The 18,900-nt window shown below is 43.7% G+C and overlaps 1 protein-coding gene across 3 annotated transcripts in view; it reads right to left on the bottom strand.

The window, feature by feature from the left end:
- The window catches only part of LOC139421567 (septin-9-like), a 168,084-nt gene that overhangs the window by 82,587 nt on the left and 66,597 nt on the right, over positions 1-18,900 (bottom strand). Inside the window, exon 1 of one of the 3 annotated variants that reach the window (XM_071172590.1) lies at positions 13,681-13,993. The exons of the other annotated variants lie outside the window; for them this stretch is intronic. Within the exon in view, the coding sequence (XP_071028691.1) occupies positions 13,681-13,735 (55 nt within the window). The 5' untranslated portion in view covers positions 13,736-13,993. Of the gene's footprint in view, positions 1-13,680; positions 13,994-18,900 lie in introns of those variants that run through there. 3 annotated transcript variants of the gene reach the window in all.

Below are 18,900 nucleotides of genomic sequence, written 5' to 3'. Positions count from 1 at the left end.
TGGGTGTGACCTTTATATATACCATCTATGGGTGTGATCTTTATATATACCATCTATGGGTGTGACCTTTATATATACCTCTTTGAGTGTGACCTTTATATATACCATCTATGGGTGTTACCTTTATATATACCATCTATGGGTGTTACCTTTATATTTACCATCTATGGGTGTTACCTTTATATATACCATCTATTTCTGTGACGTGCGTCATTTGTTGATCACGTGACCCACTTACATTTATAGTAAAACCCAAGCTGATTATAATATATCTTTAGTAATTTCTTTAGTAATCTCTTTAGTAATGAAGTTTCTACAATAGAAGGACAAATATTAGTCTAGCCCAGTTCACTAGAAATAGTATCATACACACTCTTCAGCATTTTTATTTTCTAGTGAAATATCTTCAAGCTTCAAATAAATGAAGCATCATCACACACCCAACCACCCCCATTTGCACACACAGACGCACACAGACACACACAGACACACACACACACACACACACGGATACACGCACGCATGCACACAGACGCACACAGACACACGCACGCACACAGATGCACACAGACACACACAGACACACACAGACACACACAGACACACACAGACACACACAGACGCACACAGACACACACAGACACACACACACACACACACACGGATACACGCACGCATGCACACAGACGCACACAGACACACGCACGCACACAGATGCACACAGACACACGCACGCACACAGAAGCACACAGACACACACACAGACACACACAGGGCTTTTGCCCAGACAGTTTCTTGCTATAATCTTCATAAAGTTATCCTTGAAAGCTAGCTATAGTTACAGCATTCTTATGCTATTTAAGTGTCAGCCATGTCAAATTCAATGTATTATTCCATTAGCAAACATTGAGTTCTGCAAATCACCAGGATGCCTTAACTAACCAAGGTAGACAGGGGAGTTGACAGAGGACTGGCAGATCTGGAACCAGGCTAGTAGTGCAATGAGTCCCAGGTAAAAAGATTTGGGACCTGGGGCTTATTGTTTCCAGTTGTTGTTGTTGTTATGTTTCCGTTGGGTTTCTAAGTTGGCCTTACAGCCTTACAGTCAGGGTTAGGTAGGTTACTTTCTAAATGTAATCCATTACAGTTACTAGTTACCTGTCCAAAAGTGGAATCAGTAACGTAACTTTTGGATTACCGAAAATCAGTCATGTAATCTGATTACATTACTTTTAGATTACTTTCAGATTACTTTCGCCTTAAAATGCATTAGAAGAAGACAAACATGTACGTTACCAATTGAACGACATCTATTTCAGGATAAATCAATGTTAAAGTTTACATAGCTGGCCATATATGGATGTAAAATGTTACTTTATGGGTTGGTTATGTAGGCTTCTTCTAACCCATCGCTTTCTACTACATATAATAATAATATGATTAAATGATATCCTTACATTACATTACATTAAAAACCAAAGTCTATCAGTTTAGATTAGCCACATTGTTTTACCTGAGCATAACCCCAACACTAAGGACATATTAGCCAGCTCTGTTGTTTATGATTTTGTTGTAATGAAGGACTGATTGGGCTCATTGATTCGAGTTGAATAATAAATGCTGCGCTTGTGGAATGGCATGCATTGATCAATAATAATAAGTGATATCCGTATCACCGTAGACTAAACCGCTGCTGTCATCCTTACCTCCAAGCGTTTATTCAAGTTGGATAATCTTTGGATGCCGACAACAGTCACATCATTGGAAGAGATATCTTGAACTGTAGCCTACAAAAGCCTATTTCTGCTCTTTTCCCGCGATGCATCAAACACATTTGGTGTGTCATCATAGTGGTCTCTGACTTGTGGTCAGACTCGCTCAGGTGGAACAAACTTCAATTTGCGCCTTTTTTCAATGCTGATTTGAATATCATTGTGAAAACAGAGTGTGTCAAAGTGTCAAAGATTTTATTTCTGAATTTAAAAGTAATCCTCAAAGTAATCATCTAGTTTTTCAAAAGTATCTGTAATCTGATTACAATATTTTTGCTGGTAACGTAATGGATTACAGTTACCGTTTTTGTAATCCCTTACATGTAACGGATTACATGTAATGACTTACTCCCCAACCCTGCGTAACGTATGGGGTTCCATTGGTTCCGTGTCAGTTTGGAGGTTGCGACACCTAGCTAACCTCTGCTCCTCCAGACTAGGGCCCTGGAGCTCCCAAATAAACAACCCAGCCAGTGCCAGCATCTTCCCCGCTCAGAAGGCCCCGAGCCAGGGAGCAGCATGGGGGTAATAGACCCCCTTATGGAGCAAACTATTTTCACACACTTGGTTCTTTTCATCAGGTTTTTGTGTCGTATTACTGAATAAAAGCCATGCTGGCTGCAGTTTAGGCAGGGCTACCTCAAGATTTAAAGATGTGTGAGTAGATACATGACAAATGCTGTGCTATTGAGGTGTTTGACACAGAATTCTGGGTGCAATAGCTGATCTTGGCAACAGTTCAGAAATAGTTTAGTTTCACTGAGGAAAGAGACCAAAATCAGGAGTAACATTTTTCAGGATGCATTATGGATATTTCTGTGACTGCTTAAACAAGGCTGAGTCTCACTGGCCTAATGCTCCTCTAAACTCTCTCGAATCTGCTGTACAGATACAGGAAATCTCAGCTTGGTTGACGGTTATCGACAGATTGGCATTCCAGGTCTGTCAGCACTCCGGGCCCTCTAGGTACTTTGGACCCATGGTCCTGGACAATGGCTGGCTTTATCCCAGCGCTCCCTGGCTAATAGTGGTCTGCCCTGGGCATGCCAGCGAGGTGAGGCCAGGTGACTGATGTCCAACTGTTACAAACAGGGATTAGGTTTCCTCCCTGAGACAGGAAGAGGGATCTGGCCCACTGTCAGCAGAACCGTGTTTACATTTACATTTGACATTTTGGTCGTTTAGCAGACGCTCTTCTCCAGTGCATTAATTCAGACAACCACATCACAATCACTGTAAGTAAAACTCTCCTCAAGCTATCAGCAAAATCAATGCTAGTTACTATTTGTTCATTGGGGCACAGCGTTAGAATATTTTTTTTGCCATGGGGAACAAATATGAGCGCTTCATATTGGACAAGTCTAGGTAGTCCCTCAATGTTTCAATAGGTTTTCTACCGTTTGGTGATTAATGAACTCAACCCAAGATAGTGGCCTGATGATGAGTGTGATAGAGAGTGCTGTGTTGTTAAGGCTGTATCTCAATACTATAAAATGGCCTCAGTCTCTCCATCTGTTTTCCTCCATCTGCACTAACATTAAAGAACTGGTCTTTTGAAAGTGAGTTCCTGGAAAGAATCCCCCATACCAGTTTGGGAAGCCAATAAGATGTTCAATCACATAGTAGTACACCTGGAATCCGGAGGAGTGGGGATAACTAACCCGGTGCACCACATGAATAACAGCTTCCAGCCTATATTCATAAAGTGTCTTAGAGTAGAAACGCTGATCTAGAATAAGTTCAGCCTTTTACATTACAATACAATTAATGTATGGGGGGTAACTGATCCTAGACCAGCACTCCTATTCTGAGACGCTTCATGAATACAAACCCAATGGTCTCAGCTGATCCATACAATTCTGACCAGCTTTGAGGAGAGACAGAGGCTGTCCTGATGTGCCTACAGTGTATTACAGTTCACTGACAGCCATGCTAGTGGTAAAGGGATACCTAGTCAGTTGCACAACTGAACCCATTCAACTGAAATGTGTCTTCTGCATTTAATCCATCAGAGTGGTGCAGGGGGCTGCCTTAATCTACAGCCACGTCATCGGTGCAGTTGTTGGGGGTTAACTGCCTTGCACAAGGGTAGAACAGCAGATTTCTTCACCTTGCTGGCTCGGGAATTCAAACCACTCCTAACCCGCTAGGCTACCTGCCGCCCCGTGATAAGGAGAGTCATGCATCTGGATAGAGATAAGGACTAAGCCATGTGGCCCATGCTACAAACAGACATATACCAGACCTGCTACCACAGCTGACTAACCACCTGATGCAACGGCTGATCCTGCATAACAGATCTAGACAAACACAGATCTAGACCAGTGATGTCACAAAGAACAGTTTTGAGACAAAATGGCATGAACAAAATGGGCCATGAAATTCACTACCTGTAGATATGGCTGATATAATGCCTATAATGCCGAGACATATAAAGGCGTTTAGATACAGTGATTCAACAGGAAATAAGGAAGAGCCTAAAACAACATCCCTGATGAAGTCATTCTCACACAGCAGAAATAACAGGAATTACTTGAAGCAAGGATGAATAGTTACAGTAGTTAGTCCCATAGAGATCCTATTAAATTATTAGCATTCTAATTCCTAATTCTATGGTTAGTCTTGTGTAGCATCTTTCAGTCCACTTAACAGCAAAAAGAGGAATCATCTCAGCTCAAAGAATATAGTAGCTTCCATAACACAAAAGTGCCATTTAAAGGGACACTTAACCACTTTTTAACCTCATATTCATTATCTCCAGCACCATACCTGTGTCTACATTTGTTGCGACAGTCTTCACAGTGTTGAGGAACCAACCAACAGATATTGTGATTGATGTAATGACCAGTCTGGGTGTAGTGATGTTAGGGGAGGACAAAAGAGAAGGGAGCTGTGTGTGTGTGAGTGTGTGTCGGATCTGTGGTAAGACAGGCACCAGCTGTCTGGAGGAGACAGACAGGAGACACAGGCACTCTCAGCTCTGTGTGTGTGTGCGTGCGTGTGTGTGTGTGTATGTGGCCCCTTCCCCCTGTGTAGTAAGGTAAACACTGAGGGGTTGGAGCCTGGCTCACTGAGGCTCTGACGCACATCTCAGACACTGGCCCCTAAATCACTAATGTGTTATACTCACACAATACTGCAGGAGGTGAACTGGGTGTGTGTGTGTGTGTGTGTGTGTGTGAGAGAGAGAGAGAGAGAGAGAGAGAGAGAGAGAGAGAGAGAGAGAGAGAGAGAGAGAGAGAGAGAGAGAGAGAGAGAGAGAGAGAGAGAGAGAGAGAGAGAGAGAGAGAGAGAGAGAGAGAGAGAGAGAGAGAGAGAGAGAGAGAGAGAGAGAGAGAGAGAGAGAGAGAGAGAGAGAGAGAGAGAGACTGTGTATAGTATGTGTTTATGTGTTTGCATGCCAGTGTGTGTATGGTGCCTTAATTTCAGCTTGTCTGTATGTTTCCCAGCACAAGGACAAAGGCGTGTGAAGCCTCAAAGAGTCTTTATCAGGAGCTGTACAGTATCAATGAGATAACAGTGATCACAAGCCTCCTAGCAACAGCTAGATAATTATAATGAGGACCAAATGTCAACTCTGTTCTTTATTTTATTCACCTCCTTATCTTCCTCTACCTCTCTCTACCTCCACCTCCACCTCTCTCTCTCTCCCACCTCCCCATTTCCACTTCTCTCAATTCAATTTCCATTTTATTTAAGGGCTTTATTGCCATGGGAAACATATGTTAACATTGCCAAAGAAAGTGAAGAAGATAATAAACAAAAGTGAAATAAAAAATACAAATGAACATTACACTCACAAAAGTTCAAAAATAATATTATGTGCAAATAGTTCAAGTACAAAAGAGAAGATAAATAAACATAAATATAGGTTGTATTTACATTGGTGTTTGTTCTTCACTGGTCGCCCTTTTCTTGTGGCAACGGGTCACACATTTTGCTGCTGTGATGGCACACGGTGGTATTTTACCCAATAGATATGGGAGTTTATCAAAATTAGATTGGTTTTCAAATTCTTGGTGGGTCTGTGTAATCTGAGGGAAATATGTGTCTCTAATATGGTCATACATTTAGCAGGAGGTTAGGATGTGCAGCTCAGTTTCCACCTCATTTTGTGGGCAGTGTGCACATAGCCTGTCTTCTCTTGAGAGCCAGGTCTGCCTATGGCGGCCTTTCTCAATAGCAAGGCTATGCTCACTAAGTATGTACACAGACAAAGCTTTCCTTAAGTGTGGGTCAGTCACAGTGGTCAGGTATTCTGCCACTGTGTATTCTCTGTTCAAGGCCAAATAGCATTCCAGTTTGCTCTGTTTTTTGTAAATTCTTTCCAATGTGTTATTTGGTGTTTTACGTTGTACACTGAGGATATTTTTGCAGAATTCTGCATGCAAAGTCTCAATTTGGTGTTTGTCCCATTTTGTGAATCCTTGGTTGGTGAGCGGACCCCAGACCTCACAACCATAAAGGGCAATGTGTTCTATAACTGATTCAAGTATTTTTAGCCAGATCCTAATTGGTATGAGAAGACTTTGCCTATGTTTGGTTTTGTTTGTCAATCTCTCTCTCTCTCTCTCTCTCTCTCTCTTTCTCTTTCTCTCTCTCTCTCTCTCTCTCTCTCTCTTTCTCTCTCTCTCTCTCTTATCCTCTCCCGACTCTTCTCTCTTAGCCTGTCTTAAAACTTGTTTTCCAGGGCCTCCCGAGTGGCACAGCGATCGATCTAAGGCACTGCAGTGTTTGAGGCGTCACTACAGATCTCGGTTTGATCCTGGGCTGTGTCGGAGCCGGCCACGACCAGGAGACCCATGAGGCGGCGCACAATTGGCCCAGCATCACCCGGGTTAGGGTAGGATTTGGCCAGCTGGGATGTCCTTGTCCCATCATGCTCTAGTGACTGCTGTGGCGGCCGGGGTGCATGCACACTGACTTCGGTCGCCAGCTGTACGGTGTTTCCTCCGACACATTGGCTTCCAGGTTAAATAAGCAGTGTGTCAAGAAGCAGTGCTTCTTTGGAGGATGCATGGCTCTCGAACTTCGCCTCTCCTGAATACGTACGGGAGTTGCAGCGATGGGACAAGACTGTAACTACCAATTGGATATCACAAAAAAGGGGTAAAAAAGTACCAAAAAATGAAATAATAACTTGTTGCCCAAACACACTAAGACAGTCGGGAAGAGGGCACAACAAAACCTATTCCACCTCAGGAAAATAAAAAGATTTGGCATGGGTCCTCAGATCCAGCTGCATCATCGAGAGCATCCTGACTGGTTGCATCACTGCCTGGTAGGGCAACTGCTCGGCCTCCGACCGCAAGACACTACAGAGGGTAGTGCGTACGGCCCAGTACATCACTGGGACCAAGCTTCCTGACATCCAGGACCTCTATACTAGGCGGTGTCAGAGGAAGGTCCTAAAAATTGTCAAAGACTCCAGCCACCCTAGTCATGGACTGTTCTCTCTGCTACCGCACGGCAAGTGGTACCGGAGCACCAAGTCTACGTTCGAGAGGCTTCTAAACAGCTTCTACCTCCAAGCCATAAGACTCCTGAACAGCTATTTTTTCCTTAACACTTTTTTTCCTTCAAACTTCTTAAAGCGTTGTTGGTTAAGGGCTTGTCAGTAAGCATTTCACTGTAAGGTCTGCACCTGTTGTATTCGGTGCATGTGACAAATAACATTTGATTTGATTTGATAAAGGCACCCACCACGTGATCAGCTGATTGTCAGCCAGAAGGAACAGAAGAGTACAGTTAAAGTCCTCATGACCAATGTGCTCCTCACAGTTTATCAGAAATATTGAGGCAAATTCAGGGGGTGTGAATGATCAGTAGATGTTCCACGACCTGTAGATTCTGATCTGTGATTGGCCAATTGTGCCCTTTTTACAGCTGAGAGTGTCAGAGAAGACAATGGTGTGTGACCCTTGACCCTCAACAAAGTGGACAGGTCGGTGCGTGTGAGAACTCCTACTCTCAGCCCAGATCAGTACTGATCCTGATACCTGTTGAATTCACACAGGATCCAGTGAAATAAGGCCAACTCTTTTTATGAGACACATACACATAACAGAGAGGAAAAGAAGGGCCTCAACCAGCGAGAGATGAGGTACAACCCAAAATATTGTATAAGCATGAGTGAGAGTTGTGCCTATTCCTTCTCAATGCACACACACATATAATGCCTTATAAGTGCTTTTCTAATGCGTTGTGATAGCCCTCATAGAAAATGTTACCGGCCAAACTCACCTCATCAAGGCTACTTAACATCCCTCTCCAAAAGGTGTCCATTACAGTCGTCAAACACACTCTCCAACTCGAGCAGGAAAAGTTCATGTTAGCTAAAAGAAAAGGGAAGTCTTTCATTGCTTTGTCGTATGATGAAGGCTGGTGATAACTCAAGGGGCCTTGGCTTGGCTGGGTGGGCGTGTGTGTTCTGTGTTCTCTGTGTGTGTGTGTGTGTGTGTGTGTGTGTGTGTGTGTGTGTGTGTGTGTGTGTATATATGTGTGTGTGTGTGTGTGTGTGTGTGTGTGTGTGTCTACGTGCATTGGTGCCTGTGTGTGTGTCTGTGTGTGTATGTGGGCAGAGTATAAGTTACACTCCACATGTTCTACAGGGAGAATAACAAAGAGCGGTAGCTGAAAACATACAAAGGTCCGCTATGTTCTCGCTGCCTGGGAGTGACCCCAGCAGTTGGTTCCAGTAGCCTCCAGCTACAACACACACAGCATGGCGGCAGAGGCAGGACACCTGTGTTAGTCGTGAGAGGTGAACTGATAGGGCAGATAAGGACGGAGATGGCTGGTTGACCTTTCAGCTCCTGGCAGGGGACACTTCCTGTGCTGTCCTCCAATGGGGTTCTCTAATAGAGTGGGGTCAGGGAAGCTACTGTGCAGAACAATGACAGATTGGCACAAAATGTAATAGTTAAGTTGAGAAACCAGTTATTTGAGTGGGCTTGCATTATAATGTATTGTGCAGGTTCAAAATGCCAGATGAAATGCCTTGGGAAGCAGTTGAAAAGATTGAGCAATCAATCAAAACCACATTAACAATACGTTTTCAATGTGTTTTTACTGGACATGATTGGCCATCCCATTAACGTGAATCATCATAGAGCACAACCGTTTACTTCCACTTCATTTTGTGTCCTGAAAAGCTGTCTGATTAGACAGTCTCAGACACTGATCCCTTCTCCCTGTTGAAAACCACCCAGAATGTGTGAATTCTGTAGCTCCCATACAGTCTAATGATCCCCTCTAGATATGGTCTGTTCAGATGACACGTTTTAGCTTATACAACGTGCACTAACCAATTGAGGGGTACTCAGAAAAAACAACCACAGCTAAATCACAGTTTGCTGAATTCTGGTTTTCTACAGTATGTGAAAGACTTGATGTATGTCCCAAATGGCACCCTATTCCCTATGAGCCCCGGTCAAAAGTAGTGCACTAAATAGCAAATAGGAGGATGCCATATGGGACACAACCTTGAATCTCTACCTCTGGTCTGATTTCTGCCCTGCCTGTCAGAAACTGAGCATCTAAAAAGAGGTTGACACTTAATTTAGTTGTCATGGTAGCATTGGCTTGTACTGCAGGCTGAGGGAAGATACTCACTGAGGGGACGGGATAGCCCAAAGCATAACATAGCTGAGAACTGACTGTTATATGATGCCAAAGTAACCACTTGTGTTATTCATATCAACCATTGGTGTGACACAAAATAAGTACTTAAAGAATGATCTAAGATCAGATTGTTCACCTCCAATACTGGCCTGAACCATTAATGGAGATAAGAGTATATCTGACCCTGAATTAGTTGAGAGGGTTGAGAGGGTTAAAGCTGAGAGCAGGGCAGGCATTGAAGCTCCTCTCCTCCTCTGTAAAGAGAAGAGAGACCAGGCTGTGTTGATATCTACTCCTCCTCTGTAAAGAGAAGAGAGGCCGGGCTGTGTGGATATCCTCTCCTCCTCTGTAAAGAGAAGAGAGACCAGGCTGTGTGGATATCCACTCCTCCTCTGTAAAGAGAAGAGAGGCCAGGCTGTGTGGATATCCTCTCCTCCTCTGTAAAGAGAAGAGAGACCAGGCTGTGTGGATATCCACTCCTCCTCTGTAAAGAGAAGAGAGGCCAGGCTGTGTGGATATCTACTCCTCCTCTGTAAAGAGAAGAGAGGCCAGGCTGTGTGGATATCCACTCCTCCTCTGTAAAGAGAAGAGAGGCCAGGCTGTGTGGATATCCACTCCTCCTCTGTAAAGAGAAGAGGGGACAGGCTGTGTGGATATCCTCTCCTCCTCTGTAAAGAGAAGAGGCCAGGCTATGTGGATATCCACTCCTCCTCTGTAAAGAGAAGAGAGGCCAGGCTGTGTGGATATCCACTCCTCCTCTGTAAAGAGAAGAGAGGCCAGGCTGTGTGGATATCCACTCCTACTCTGTCTACCCAAACAATTTCACCCACCACAGAAATCTGCTCTCTCTCTGGAATTTCCTCTCACTGCCTAAACGCCCTCAGAATGTAAAAGACAGTAAGAAAGAGAGAGAATGTAAAAGACAGAAAGAAAGTGTGTGTGTGTGTGTGTGTGTGTGTGCATGCATGCGTGGCAGTGTGTGTGTGTGGGGGGAGGGGGGAGGACTACTTCACTCCATGGCTCTGGAGCAGTGGGACCTTGCCTGACCCCTCACCCTCCATGGATTCCTCTGCTCTATCGATCACGACATACATTCAGTCTGAAACTGGCAGCCTAGAGGTCGTTTGTGTCACTTCAAAATGTACAAATCAAATTCATCACGGATTGGATCGTCTCTAACAAATCTAACCAGTCAGAGTATCAACGATAATAACGTCATCATGTAGGCCGGCTCTGGTCCAACCACTCGGTTTCTGGGACCAATCAGAACGTCCAGAAAGTGTTTGCATTCTAGAGATTGTAGTGGAAGGAAGCAAATCCAGACTCATAGTGGAGAAGAAAGGTCAGTTTGGCTGGAGTGATGTAAATGGGTAGCCAGGCAAAGTGGGACCTACATTAACTCTAGTTTGTTCACGTAGACTATTCCTAAATCATTGCTGTTCTCCTGAGGTGGCTGCCATCTTCAGCAGCAGTACTACAGGACATCAGAGCATAAGATCAACCTAAGAGCCCCTTCAATAGAGCACAAACTCACATATTCAGACATTGGCTGGTCCTCGCTTCATACTCGTCGCCAAACCCACTGGCTCCAGGTCATCTACAAGTCTCTGCTAGGTAAAGCCCCACCTTATCTCAGCTCACTGGTCATCATAGCAGCACCCATCCGGAGCACGCGCTCCAGCAGGTATACCTCACTGGTCACTCCCAAAGCCAATTCTTCCTTTGGCCGCTTCTCCTTCCAGTTCTCTGCTGCCAATGACTGGAACGAACTGCAAAAATCACTAAACTGGAGACTCTTACCTCCCTCACTAGCTTTAAGCACCAGCTGTCAGAGCAGCTCACATATCACTGCACCTGTACATAGCCCATCTGTAAATAGCCCATCCAATCTACCTCATCCCCATACTGTATTTATTAATTTATCTTGCTCCTTTGCACCCCAGGATCTCTACTTGCACATTCATCTTCTGCACATCCTACCATTCCAGTGTTTAATTGCTATATTGTAATTACTTCGCCACCATGGCCTATTTATTGCCTTACCTCTCTTATCCTACCTCATTTGCACATGCTGTATATGGACTTTTCTACTGTATTATTGATTGTATGTCTGTTTACTCCATGTGTAGCTCTGTGTTGTATGTGTCAAACTGATTTGCTATCTTGGCCAAGTCGCAGTTGCAAATGAAAACTTGTTCTCAACTAGCCTACCTGGTTAAATAAGTAGAATACATTCTAATTCACAATGTCTGCCACTTAGCAGACATTTTTATCCAAAGCGACATACAGTCACGCATGCAAACATTGTCGTATGGGTGGCCACAGCGGGAATCCAACCCACCAACAATGGTCTACCAACTGAGTCACACAGGACCACTTTTATCAAACAAAGCAGGACACACTAGTTTGAGCTGAGAACAGCTGAAGGCCCCAGTGGCCTGGTCAGTAGACCCAGGGTTGTGTCAGGATGAGGTCATAGCTGAGGTCATGTCATAGCTGAGGTCATAGCTGAGGTCATAGCTGAGGTCATGCATGTCATAGCTGAGGTCATCACCAGACTGTGGGAGCTCCCTGTCCTCTGAGTCTCCTACTAGCACCCTGTCCTCTGAGTCTCCTACTACCACAGCATCAGATAGTTACCATCCTTTAGGTTTTCACTCCAACCCTAATCTAGCACATCTGATTCTAATAATTAGCTGGTTGATGAACTGAACCAGTTTAGTTACAACTGGGGTTGGAGTGAAAACCTACAGGAGGATAGCTTTCCAGGAACAAGGTTGGAGAACCCTGAGTTAGGATGACCGTATGGAAGAGTGACACATTTAACCTCATACAGTAGTGACAGTCAGAGACACCTCTCTTTCTATCTCTCCCTTGTGTTTATCACGTCACAGACATCAGAGAGTGAAGCACACACACACACACACACACACACACACACACACACACACACACACACACACACACACACACACACACACACACACACACACACACACACACACACACACACACACACACACACAGAGATATGTTCTGCATAATTGAGTTGTGTCATTAGCTTTGACAACAGCAGAAAGATCAATGCTTTTAACACAGACTTATACAAGCACTTTAACAGCATTCCAGTCAGCATCTAACAGCTTTTCTTCACTTTCCTCATCATTTCTTCTCCTCTTCCTGTATTCCTTTCCTTCATCTCAACTATTGTTTGTGTTCAGTCTTTCTTCAGAAAGTGAAATCAGTATGCCACTGGTTGCAGCAGGCAGTTCCAGGAAGTGAGCAGTGAGCACATACCACTAGATACCTGGCGTTGACAGGGATCAGCTCTGGACAAGTGTGGATGCATGCCTAATGGGCATGTGCTTGTGAAGTACGCAGGCAGACACGGACATGGGAGAGGTGTCAGCCTGTCAGTAAAGCCCACGGCTGGAGACGTACAGCGGATGGACGAGGCGCTGAGAGACGAAGAGAAGGAGGAGAAGGAGGAGAGGAGGAGAGGGATGACAGAGGGCATCTGTGCCAGGGGCAGAGAGATGAAATGGGGAAGAAAGCCCCTAAAAAGGAGGGAGGGACGTAGGGAAAGAGAGAGGTGGAGACGGTGGTGGTAGGATGGGGGAGGGAGAAGAGAGCCAGGTGTTACTCTCACAGCCGTGGTCAGTTGCTGAGTTTCTTCTAGAGGGATCTCTCTCTTTCCCTCTCCTTCTCTCTTGCTAGGGGTGGAGGGAGGTTTCACTGGAGGTACTATTGTGTCTCCCCTGTATAAATAGTTTGATTTGTGTTTTTGTAGTGAGGATGTCTCAATAAAGAGCAGTAAAAAGTCAAGTTTCTCTCTCTCTCTATCTCTCTCTCTCTCTCTCTCTCTGAGTTCCCCTGCCAGTCGTCCAGTGCCTTTAGAGAGCCTTATAAAGAGCTTCTAAATCAATAGCACACTGTGCTCTGAACTGAACACTCTCTCACACACCATATGCCCACATGACCTCCATGGCTGACACACACGCAGCTCACAGCAGCTACAGAAAGAGAGTGAGAGAGAATAGTTGACCTGAAGAAGCAGTTGAAAAGTTGAAAAGGCAGCATTCCAAATGTAATGTTCCATTTCAATACCCACATTCAACATATATAACTCTCAATGAAAAATACCCTCTATTTAAAAATATATATAATAGAAAGTTTGGATATGATGTGTCCTCATGCAGGACTGAAGATGTTCCCTAAAAGAGCAGTAAAGAAAAGACAGAAGACAGAAAAAGAGGAGAAGAAGAGTCCAAAAGAGAAGACCAACCTTCAAAGTCTGATAGGATTCCTTCCAAGTGAGCATTGACAGTGGAATCAGACATTTTGTGGTTGAATCTGAGGGAGCAGGAATCCCTTATTCCCAAGCAAGTCAAAGTCTCCCAGACGCTGTCTCCCGCTTTAAACAAATCCCAAATTAGGAGCCCATGCGGGGGGTGGGGGGTGGGGGGCAGACAGAGGTATCAGCTCACTGATCCAAGAGTCCCTTTTTTAAATCCACCAACTTTTTTCCTCCCTCTCTTCTCGTCCTCCTCCTCCCTCTTCCACTTTCAGAGCTGCTGTTGTTGCTGCAGAGCTTGGAATGAGAGAGCGATGACAACCCCCCACGCCCTCTCTCTCACTCTCTCCAGTTCTCTCCCGCTCTCTCTTTCTTCCTCCCTCCTTCCCTCCCTCCCTACTCCTTCCCTTTCCCTCTCTTGCTTTTCTTCCAGTGGTCTCTGCCTGTATTTACTCCTGTGTTATTCCTGCTCGTGAAGATGTATCACAACCACTCTTCATGCAGACGCACGCTCACACACATTAGAAGGCATGCACATTCACCAGTCACATGTGCACACACCCATGAGCAAAGACGATCCCTCACACGTGTGCGCATACTCATGGGTAGACTCACTTGTTTTATCGTTCACAAATATATACTAACTGTAAATATGCACAACTTTGAAGCAAGGAACACAACTTTGAAGCAAGGAACACAACTTTGAAGCAAGGAACACAACTTTGAAGCAAGGAACACAACTTTGAAGCAATACAGATTCTCTGTATGCAATGCTGTGAGGAAAATAAAAACCTTTGATGGAAAAATACAGTGCCTTCAGAAAGTATTCAACACATTTTGTTGTGTAAAAAGTGGGATTAAAATGGATTTAATTGTCATTTTTTTGTCAACGATCTAAACAAAATACTCTGTAATGTCAAAGTGGGAAAAATTCTAACATTTGTAAAAAATGTATTAAAAATAAAACACTAATATATCTTGATTAGATAAGTATTCAACCCCCTGTTCATTTGATCTCCACTGTAAAAAGCATCTAGACATTATCTCACATTTCTTTTAGATTAACATTTAGTTTTCAACAGAGGAGATTTGTATAAACCTTACTGTCTGTTTCTCCGACATATGCAACATAGTTTCAATATTAAAATTCGATCTCCAACTGTCCCATAGTAATAAATGTGTAGGGGTCGGGAGTCGGGAGTAGAGAGACAGGCAGCGTTCTCAGCCAAATGAAATCATGAATCAGCTGGCATCATTTTTATGGATATATACAAAGAAATGTCAATTGAAAAAAGGTCAAATGAAACAAAGTGTAGCTACTTTGCAGTCTTTCCAGCTTCAGTTTGAAGTTACTGTGTTTTCTGTGTTGTTGGCTAGCTCCTCTAAAAAACAGTGTCCTAACGAGAGAGCACATTTTCTATGCCAGGCGAAATTGTGCCTCATTAGCTCCTTGTTATGGATGTATCCAAATACATGTCACTAGAAAACAGCTTAAACAAATGCAGCTACTGTTGTTATTATTTGCACTGTTTGACGTGACTGTAAGTTAGCCATAATTGGCTAGCTAGCAAGCAAGGTAAAAGAATGTTGCAGCCAGAATGGCAATGGAACATTTAGAACGAATGACTGGGTCGTGTCCATAAATACAGAACCAAAAGACTGAACGACTGGGTCGGGTCCATAAATACAGAACCAAAAGACTGAACGACTGAGTCGTGTCCACAAATACAGAACCAAAAGACTGAACGACTGGGTCGTGTCCATAAATACAGAACCAAAAGACTGAAAGACTGGGTCGTGTCCATAAATACAGAACCAAAAGACTGAAAGACTGGGTCGTGTCCATAAATACAGAACCAAAAGACTGAACGACTGGGTCGTGTCCATAAATACAGAACCAAAAGACTGAAAGACTGGGTTGTGTCCATAAATACAGAACCAAAAGACTGAACGACTGGGTCGTGTCCATAAATACAGAACCAAAAGACTGAACGACTGGGTCGTGTCCATAAATACAGAACCAAAAGACTGAACGACTGGGTCGTGTCCATAAATACAGAACCAAAAGACAGAACGACTGGGTCGTGTCCATAAATACAGAACCAAAAGACTGAACAACTGGGTTGTGTCCATAAATACAGAACCAAAAGACTGAACGACTTTGTCGTGTCCATAAATACAGAACCAAAAGACAGAACGACTGGGTCGTGTCCATAAATACAGAACCAAAAGACTGAACGACTGGGTCGTGTCCATAAATACAGAACCAAAAGACTGAAAGACTGGGTCGTGTCCACAAATACAGAACCAAAAGACTGAACGACTTTGTCGTGTACATAAATACAGAACCAAAAGACTGAACGACTGGGTCGTGTCCATAAATACAGAACCAAAAGACTGAACGACTGGGTCGTGTCCATAAATACAGAACCAAAAGACTGAACGACTGGGTCGTGTCCATAAATACAGAACCAAAAGACTGAACGACTAGGTCGTGTCCATAAATACAGAACCAAAAGACTGAACGACTAGGTCGCGTCTCTGGCAACCAAACCAATAGAACGAACGACCAGCTTGGGTAGCAACCCTAGATTTGTTTTGGGACTATATCCTGTGGAACGATGAAATAGTATGAATAAATTCATCAAAATACATTTTTTTATTAAAATATGTCAATCATTATTTGAATATGTTGGTAACCCGTTGTGTAAAAGTGATAATGCCCTAGAAGCCGGAGTTTGGAGGAGATATTGGCACGGTTTGCCAACCCTCGACTTCGTCTTGGGCCTAACAACACCCGTGCCGATATATCCTCCAAACACCGGCTTCTCCGGCATTATCACTTATTCTACACCTGCATTGTGCAACATTTGCCCATTATTCTTTATACAATTCTTCAAGCTCTGTCAAATTGGTTGTTGATCATTGTTAGACAACCGTTTTCAGGTCTTGCCATATATTATCAAACAGATTTAAGTCAAAGTGCAACTCGGCCACTCATTCCCTGTCTTGGTAAGCAACTCCAGTGTAGATTTGACCTTGTGTTTTAGGTTATTGTCCTGCTGAAAGGTACATTAATCTCCCAGTGTCTGGTGGAAAGCAGACTGAACCAAGTTTTCCTCTAGGATTTTGCCTGTGCTTAGTTCTATTACATGTCTTTTTTTATACTGAAAAACTCCCCATAGCATACCCATAACATGATGCAGCCACCACTATGCATGAAAATATGGAGAGTGGTACTCAGTAATGTGTTGTATTGGATTTGCACCAAACATAAAACATTGTATTCAGGACAAAAAGTTATTTGATTTGCCACATGTTTATCAGTGTTACTTTTTGTGCCTTGTTGTAAACAGCATGTATATTTTGGAATATTTTTATTCTGTACAGGCTTCTTTCTTTTCACTCTGTCATTTATGTTCGTATTGTGGAGTAACTACAATGTTGTTGATCCATCCTCAGTTTTCTCTTATCACAGCCATTAAACTGTAAAACTGTTTTACAGTCACCATTTGCTTCATGATGAAATCCCTGAGCGGTTTCCTTCTTCTCCAGCAACTGAGAACGCCCATATCTTTGTAGTGACTGACTGTATTGATATACCATCCAGAGTGTAATTAATAACTTCCCCATGCTCAAAGGGATATTCAATGGCTGCTTTTTTTTACCCCTCTGTCAATAGGTGCCCTTCTTTGCAATGCATTGGAAAACCTTAAATAAAAAATAAAAAGATTTCACCTTTATTTAACCAGGTAGGCTAGTTGAGAACAAGTTCTCATTTGCAACTGTGACCTGGCCAAGACAAAGCATAGCAGTTCGACACATACAACAACACAGAGTTACACATGGAATAAACAAGTCAATAATACAGTAGAAAAAAGAAAACAAAAAGTCTATATACAGTGAGTGCAAATGAGGTAAGATAAGGGAGTTAAAGGCAATAAATAGGCCATTGTGGCGAAGTAATTACAATATAGCAATTAAACACTGGAATGGTAGATGTGCAGAAGATGAATGTGCAAGTAGAGATCCTGGGGTGGAAAGGAGCAAGATAAATAAATAAATACAGTATGGGGATGAGGTAGTTGGATGGGCTGTTTAAAGATGGGCTATATACAGGTGCAGTGATCTGTGAGCTGCTTTGACAGGTGCTTCTTAAAGCTATTGAGGGAGATATGAGTCTCCAGCTTCAGTGATTTTTGCAGTTCATTCCAGTCATTGGCAGCAGAGAAATGGAAGGAAAGGCGGCCAAAGTAGGAATTGGCTTTGGGGGTGACCAGTGAGATATACCTGCTGGAGCGAGTGCTACGAGTGGGTGCTGCTATGGTGACCAGTGAGCTGAGATAAGGCGGGGCTTTACCTAGCAGAGACTTGTAGATGACCTGGAGCCAGTGGGTTTGGCGACGAGTATGAAGCGAGGGCCAGCCAACGAGAGCATACAGGTCGCAATGGTGGGTAGTATATATGGGGCTTTGGTGACAAAACGGATGGCACTGTGATAGACTGCATCCAATATGTTGAGTAGAGTGTTGGAGGCTATTTTATAGATGACATCACCGAAGTCGAGGATCGGTAGGATGGTCAGTTTTACGAGGGTATGTTTGGCAGCATGAGTGAAGGATGCTTTGTTGTGAAATAGGAAGCAGATTCTAGATTTAATTTTGAATTGGAGATGCTTGATGTGAGTCTGGAAGGAGAGTTTACAGTCTAACCAGACACCTAGGTTTTTGTAGTTATCCACATATTCTAAGTTGGAGCCATCCAGAGTAGTGATTCATCTGTGTTTGAAATTCACGGCTCAACTGAGGGATCTTACATATTATTGTAATTGTATGTGTGTGGTACAGAGATGAGGAAGCAAGGGTACATCCTCACTGTCAGAGTGGGAGTGTGTTAGTGTGTATGAGGGTACATCCTCTCTGTCAGAGTGGGAGTGTGTTAGTGTGTGTGAGGGTACATCCTCTCTGTCAGAGTGGGAGTGTGTTAGTGTGTATGAGGGTACATCCTCTCTGTCAGAGTGGGAGTGTGTTAGTGTGTGTGAGGGTACATCCTCTCTGTCAGAGTGGGAGTGTGTTAGTGTGTGTGAGGGTACATCCTCTCTGTCAGAGTGGGAGTGTGTTAGTGTGTATGTGAAGGTACATCCTCTCTGTCGGAGTGGGAGTGTGTTAGTGTGTGTGAAGGTACATCCTCACTGTCAGAGCGGGAGTGTGT

The sequence above is a fragment of the Oncorhynchus clarkii genome, chromosome 12, assembly GCF_045791955.1.
Source record: "Oncorhynchus clarkii lewisi isolate Uvic-CL-2024 chromosome 12, UVic_Ocla_1.0, whole genome shotgun sequence".
NCBI classification, from domain to species: Eukaryota; Metazoa; Chordata; class Actinopteri; order Salmoniformes; family Salmonidae; genus Oncorhynchus; species Oncorhynchus clarkii.
Note: the sequence above shows the minus strand (reverse complement) of the source record. Positions and strands in the feature narration are given on the sequence as shown.